We start from the raw sequence: 7538 nt of genomic DNA on the forward strand, positions 1-7538 counted from the left end.
GGTAGTTTAAAAGGCATTTTATGACAAAGTGTGAAAATATCACCTAGGACAGTGATGGCTAACCTTGGCACTCCAGCTGTGGTAGAACTACAAGTCCCATGAGGCATTGCAATACTCTGACACCTCTAAGCTATAACTTGGGGAGGCAGAGGCATGATGGTATTTGTAGTTTTGTCACAGCTGGAGTGTCAAGGTTAGCCATCACTGGCCTAGGAGAAAACGCAGGAAAAAAGGGGAATTGCATATGGGCCCTAGGACCATATACCATAACTTGTATCCTGAGTTTTCTCCAAATAGATATTTTTAAACCTTTTCAATAAAATACATTTAAACCTCCAACCAAACAAGACATTTCTCAAAATGAGTTTGATATTACCATTTTACCTACTTTTTAGTACTTTTTCCATTGCTAAGCACTGAAAAATATTTAGTTTTCGATGAGATTAAAATAAATTATCTCCTTGGAGAAAAACTCAGGAAAACAAGTTAATAGGATATGCCAATAGTCCTTTTTAATGAATAAGTGCTCAGTTCTGTTAAATTTCTTTTTCAGGTATACCGTCTTTGTCAAGGCTTTCGTTAAAACGGCTGAGAAGTTTTTTATGGTTGGACATAAGGTGAACTATTATGTCTTTACTGATCAGGCTAATGAATTGCCTAACATAACTCTCCCTGAGGGGAGGCAACTTATCATCCTGAACGTTCCCAGCTATAAACGATGGGAGGAAGTGTCCATGAGGCGCATGGAGATGATACGTGATCATGTCTTTCAACGGTTCATCAACGAAGTAGACTACTTGGTGTGCGTGGACGTAGATATGAAGTTCAGTGACTCTGTTGGGGTGGAGATCTTAAGTGATGTATTTGGCACGTTACATCCAGGCCTCTACAACTCGGCACGCCATCAATTCACTTATGAGCGAAGACCAGAATCCACAGCTTATATTCCAAAGGACGAAGGAGACTTCTATTATGCGGGAGGGTATTTTGGTGGTAAAGTGCAAGAGGTGTACAAACTAACAAATTTCTGCCACAATGCCATGTTGACCGATAAAGGAAATAACATTGAAGCCGTCTGGCACGATGAGAGCTATCTGAACAAATATTTTCTTTACCACAAACCAACAAAAATTCTTTCTATAGAGTATCTATGGGACAACAATATTGGTGCTCCAGACTTCCTCAAAAGAAGACGGTTCGTGGCTGTTCCCAAGAATCACCAACAAATAAGGAACAGAAGGTCACTACAGGGCTATTCAAATCCGAGGCTAAAATTTCATGATGCAAATTCATACATTTTCTAAAAAGAACTTTTAGATATTTAGATATTTTAGTGTAAATTAGGTGCTTCAGAGTGAACTGGAAGTGAACTAAGGCATCACGAGATAAAAATCCATCTATCACATTAATCCTAACCAGGACTTTCTTGGAATCCCACATACTTATTTATTTTTTACAACAAAATCCATATTTGCAGATGACATTTCTACTTTTTGTTCTTAAAGGTGCCCAAACACTAATTGATTTTTCCCAGCAAATTCAAAATGATGATTGATTCCCAGACAGAAGTGATCAATATTATTAATCGCTTCATATGGAATATCTTGCTCAAAAGGGGGCGAGGTGGGGTTGTGGTGGTAGTGAGGTGGTGGCCAGCTGATGGACTCTCAGGTCTCCACTTAAGTCTAAATAGTTTTAATAGTGCTCCTTGATGCAGAGTACTTGCAGTGGAGTATGGCAGCCAAACCACCTTCCTAGCTGGGATGCTCCCTTCCTGCATCTTTCTGTCTCCATCTCTGTGTCATATCTGCACCCATGACCCGGTGACTTGTTACTTGAGTAACTCCTCAACTCCGACTCCTTAGTCTAATACTTAAAAAGGAACTCCAGTGAAAATAATGTAATAAAAAAAGAGCTTCATTTTTACAATAATTATGTATAAATGATTTAGTCAGTGTTTGCTCATTGTAAAATCTTTCCTCTCCCCGATTTACATTCTGACATTTATTACATGGTGACATTTTTACTGTGGGCAGGTTATGTAGCTGCTGCTAGCTGTTTTGGCTGTTAGAGACAGCTGTAAACAGCTAATTCCTGTCTGTGAACCTTGTTACATTGTAACAAACTGCCAAAAGTACCGCGGTCCCAGAGCTTCTTGTGGGAGGGGTTTCAGCACAAAATCAGTCATACAGCGCCCCCTGATGGTCTGTTTGTGAAAAGCAATATATTTCTCATGTAAAAGGGGGTATCAGCTACTGATTGGGATAAAGTTCAATTCTTGGTTGGAGTTTCTCTTTAACAGGGCTGTGGATTTTTTACAAAAATCATCCGACTCCTGACTCCTCAGTTTATGAAATCAACGACTACGACTCCAACTCCGGGTGCCCAAAATTGCCCCGACTCCACAGCCCTGTTTAAAAGGCATTTTATAGGTGAAAACTCATAAGAATCTCCTATGTGATAGTTTCACATGTTGCCAATGAAATGCATTTGAAACCACAATCAAGCAAGAAAATACTCAAAAATAATTTTAATAGTACTTTTCACTAACTTTTTGGTCCTTTTTGAATGGCCAAGTGTTAAAAAGTTATTTTAAAGTGAAATTGTCCTAGGAGAAAACTTAGGAGAAAAAGTTAATTGCATATGGGCTAAAATGAGAAAAGCTTCCATAGAATCCAGAGGCTTCCCTCTTCTTAGGTACGTATGACTTTTCCAACCTGAGCTTTGCTATTGGTACACTTTATGGGGCAACAAGCCCTGTAATCACCACAAGATGCAATGTGAAAACTTTTTGCATAAATATGTTTATAATGAAGTTGTTTATTTATTTGTAAATCATGTCATTGCAGAAAGTAATATATTGTGATTACTTTTCTAATTAAAAATATAATTTTTATGTAACTATATATTGAGTTGTCATTTAATTTAAAAAAAAAAAAAAGCCAAGGTGGGATTCAACTGGTCCATTTTCAAGCTGCAGACATTTGCATAAAAAAGCATAATTCTGCATCAACTCAGAAATATGTGTATCTCATTTGCATCCGCTTGTGGTCATCTTACCTTAGTGGTCAGAGCTGCAGAATCTGCTGTCTTTGTGTCATAGATTCGAACCCCCGGGAAAAAAATAAATAAAATAAGTCCTTTTAATCTTTGATAAATTACTATTTATAATAACAATTTCCCAGTTGGCAGCTTTGTGTCTGTAATTCCTTCCGCCCCCACATATTCTATACACTACTCCTCCTACAGTTTTAGGGTTGCAAGTGCCAAACTTTCCACGCTACTTTTCCTCATAGAGGACTACATTGCTTGTGCTTAAAGAGAACCCGAGGTGTGTTTAAAGAATGTTATCTGCATACAGAGGCTGGATCTGCCTATACAGCCCAGCCTCTGTTGCTATCCCAAACCCCACTAAGGTCCCCCTGCACTCTGCAATCCCTCATAAATCACAGCCGTGTTGTGAGGCTGTGTTTACATCTGTAGTGTCAGTCTCAGCTGCTCCCCCGCCTCCTGCATAGCTCCGGTACCTGCCCCCGTCCATTCCCTCCAATCAGCAGGGAGGGAAGGGATGCAGGCGGGGACTGGAGTTCTGCAGGAGGCGGGGAGAGCAGCAGACTGACACTATAGAGATAAACACAGCCAGCTCTGACAAGCTGTTTGTCAGCAGCGTGGCTGTGATTTATGAGGGATTGCAGAGTGCAGGGGGACCTTAGGGGGGTTTGGGATAGCAACAGAGGCTGGGCTGTATAGGCAGATCCAGCCTCTGTATGCAGATAAAATTCTTTAAACCCACCTCGGGTTCTCTTTAAGTGAGAGAACCCGAGGTGGGATTTAATTATGTTACTGGGGCATAGAGGCTGGTTGTGCACACTAAGACCAGCCTCCGTTGCCCCATGGTGTGCCTCCAGGACCCCCCTGCGCACCACTATACCCCCCACAGTGCTAGCGACACGCAGCATGTCGCCAGTACAATTTTTACCTAAACGCTGTCTGTCAGCGCCGCTCCTCCGCATCGGCGCTACCCGCCCGTGTCCCTACCCTCCCGCTGATAGGAGGGAAGTGACGCGGGCGGGTAGCGTCGATGTGGAGGAGGTGGGGGAGCGGTGCTGACTGACAGCGCATAGGTAAACATTGTGCTGGCGACGCGCTGCGTGTCGCCAGCACTGCGGGGGGTATAGCGGCGCGCAGAGGGGACATGGAGGCACACCATGGGGCAACGGAGGCTGGTCTTAGTGTGCACAACCAGCCTCTGTGCCCCAGTAAATTAATTAAATCCCACCTCGGGTTCTCTTTAAGTGATCCCACCCTCTGTACCCCTAGGGCAGACCACTGAAGACCCCTTTTTCGCTATTGACTTTCTAATCATGGCCAGTCACACAGTGTTGAAACTGGAAGCAGGAAATTTGGGTGCTGGCAGCTAGTGGACGATCTGGGTGCCCCATAAGCATTAATGCAAATATCGGTAATACGGCGCCCAAAACAGAATTTTGGGTGCCAGATAAATATCATTTCAACATTAGAACATTAAAGTTTTTGAAATATGTTATCATTTTGAACCTTGAAACGTTATAGTTTTTGTCATATTATTTTGTTTGTATGTAGAAATATTATGTTATCAAATATTTTTCATTTATTTATTGTATTTATAAAGCGCCAACATATTACCCAGCTTTGTACAAGTTAAGGTTACAGAAAGTATTTAGGGGTGACATACAGCAATAAGTCAATACAGGAGGAATACATGCAAACCAGATCACGCAGCACAGTATGAGTACAAGGTAATGCTTAGTCAGTCACTGGATGGGAGCTTGGAGATTAGGCGAGTTGAGTTCACTCAGATTCATAGGATGGGTGCACAGTAATGGAGGTGCATGATCAGGTAGGAGACATAAGGAGGAGGACCCTGCCCAAAGGCTTACAATCTAGAGGGAGAGGTGGGGACAAGAAAGGTAGGGGATCAGAGTTCAGCTGTGGGTTTAGAGCCTAGGTTCTCAACGTGTGGTACGCGTATCCCAGGGTGTACTTATGATGGTTCCAGGGGGTACTCAGGCTTGATATACTTGACCAAGAATAACAAATTTAGAGTTTTAGGAAATTATAAATCTTATTTAAAAAAACACCAAATTAGTATTTTACCTAATTAAAAGCAATAGTAAATGCTTGGAAATTGTTTAGAACCAATTATCATGTACTACGATTAAATGTATATTCGTCAAGGGGTACTTGTGATAATGTTTACTATGTCAGGGGGTACTTGGTCAGTACAGGGGTTTAAAAGGGGTACATACCAATAAAATGTTGAGAAATACTGGTTTAGAGCACTAGTGAGGGAGGTACGCCAGAGTAAAAAGGTGAGTTTTGAGGGCCTTCTCGAAAATGTTGAAGGAGGGTGAATCTTTCTCTAATGGGGGGAGGTAGGGAGTTCCATAGTGTTGGAGGAGCTCTTGAGAAGTCCTGGAGGTGTGCATGGGTTTGGGTGATGCCGGGGGCAGTCAGGCGAAGTTCATTGTAGGAGCGGAGTGAGCGGCTAGGTGTGTACCTCTCGGTAAGATTGGAAATGTAGGTTGGGCAGGTTTTGTGGACAGATTTGTAGGCCAGACACAGTATCTTGAATTTGATTCTGGACTGGATAGGAAGTCAGTTGAAGGATTCACAGAGGGGAGATGCCTTGGTGGAGCGATGGGAGGAGTGGATATTTCTGGCTGCCGCATTCATGATGGACTGCAGAGGGGCAATTCAGGTCATAGGGACACCAGACAGAAGGGCGTTGAAGTAGTCAAGGCGGGAAATTATAAAGGCATGGATGAGAAGTTTGGTGGTGACAGAGATCAGGCAAGGGCGGATCTTGCAGATGTTACGGAGGTGGAAGTTGCAGGACTTTGTGACCTTTGGGGGGTGAGGGAGAGTGCGGAGTCCAAGGTGACTCCCAGACACCGGCCTTGAGAGGTAGGGCGAATGGTAGCGTGACATTCACATCTGGGAGGGTCAGGGATGGCCGGGGTGGGAAGATTATAAATTCCGTTTTGTCCAGGTCTAGTTTTAGGAACCTACCAGATATTTAGGAGGAGATGGCTGATAGGCAGGAGGAGACCTTGTCCATGGTAGTGGTGGATAGGTCAGTGGTATATCTGTAGATAAATATGTAGGTAGATCTGTGTGTCATCTGCATACAGATGATAGTTAAAACCCATGGAGGAGATAACCTTACCAATGGAGGATGTGTATAGGGAGAGCAGTAGGGGGCCAAGGACCAAGCTTTGGGGGACTCTTACGGAGAGGTGGTTGGGGGTGGATAAGGACTCATTGAAGGAGGTTGTGAAGGTGCGGTTGGAGAGGTAGGATGAGAGCCAGGCCAGGGCGAGGTCATGAATGCCTGGGGACTGGAGGATTAGGGGATGGTCCACTGTGTCAAAAGCTGCTGAAAGGTCAAGGAGGAGGAGAATGGAGTAATTGTCTTCAGCTTTAGCTAAGGCAAGGTCATTGAACACTTTGGTGAGAGCTGTTTCGGTTGAGTGGGCAGGCCGAAATTCAGATTGCAGCGGGTCTAGCAGGGAGTTGGCAATGAGGTACTGGATCAGGAGTTTGGGAACTAGATGCTCAAGGAGTTTTGAGGCAAAGGGGAGGAGGGAGATAGGGTGGAAGTTCTAGGGTAATGAGGGGTCAAGGAAGGGTTTCTTGAGCAGGGGTAGTACAGTGGCCTGCTTGAAGTCTGAGGGGAAAGTGCCTGTGGATAGGCTGATGTTAAACAGGGCAGTGAGGACTGGGGCCAAATATGGACAGTGAGGATGGAGTGAGTCAGAAGGGACGGGGTCAAGGGGGGAGGTAGTGGTATGGGAAGTCTGCAGTAGGTGGTTGACTTCCTCAATGGTAGTAGGACTGAAGAGTGTGAGGGGAGGATAGGATGAAAGGAGGAGCTGGATGGGAGGGGGTGGAAGGTGAGGATTGAAGGCTGGATATTTCCTGACGAATTGAGATGATTATGTTGGTGAAGTGGATGGGTAAATCCATGGCAGAGAGGGAGGAAGTGGAGGGTGGGGTGTGGGTTTAAGCAGGGAGTTGAAAGTGGCAAAAAGACGTGAGTTGGATGCTTGAGTTCCGATGAGCTTGGTGAAGTATTCCTGCTTTGCATCAGCAAGGGCAGTGTGAAAATGTAGCAGGTTAGCTTTGTACTGTAGAAAATCCTGATTGAGTTGAGTTTTCCTCCATTTACGTTCAGTGGCACGTGTTACCTTCTGGAGGTTGCAAGTATGGGTGGTGCGCAAAAGCTGGGGGTTAGGGAGTCCGTTGCGGAGCAGCTTCCTCTAGGGCCAAAGAGAGAGTTTGACAATACTGAGCTGCAGCAAGATTAGGACAGGTTTGGGTGGAAAGAGAGGAGGAGAGGGCATGGAGGGGGTCAACTAGGACACCAGGGTTGAGCTGACGTAAATTTTGCTGCCATCGATCAGGTGGGTGGGCGGGTGGTTGGGAGGTGCCTTCTGTGAGGATTTGAAGGTGAGAAGGTGATGGTCTGAGGGGGGGGGGGGGGGGGGGGGGGGGAG

General features: G+C 44.6%; 1 protein-coding gene across 1 annotated transcript in view; it reads left to right on the plus strand.

Annotated features, from left to right (window-relative positions):
* The window catches only part of LOC137527451 (histo-blood group ABO system transferase-like), a 112756-nt gene extending 111423 nt beyond the window's left edge, over positions 1–1333 (plus strand). Inside the window, exon 6 of the mRNA XM_068247967.1 lies at positions 554–1333. Coding sequence (XP_068104068.1) covers positions 554–1304 — 751 coding nt within the window. The 3' untranslated portion in view covers positions 1305–1333. The remainder of the gene's footprint in view (positions 1–553) is intronic.
* The last annotated feature ends 6205 nt before the right edge of the window (positions 1334–7538 follow it).

The sequence above is a fragment of the Hyperolius riggenbachi genome, chromosome 8 (genome assembly GCF_040937935.1).
Source record: "Hyperolius riggenbachi isolate aHypRig1 chromosome 8, aHypRig1.pri, whole genome shotgun sequence".
Taxonomy (NCBI): Eukaryota; Metazoa; Chordata; class Amphibia; order Anura; family Hyperoliidae; genus Hyperolius; species Hyperolius riggenbachi.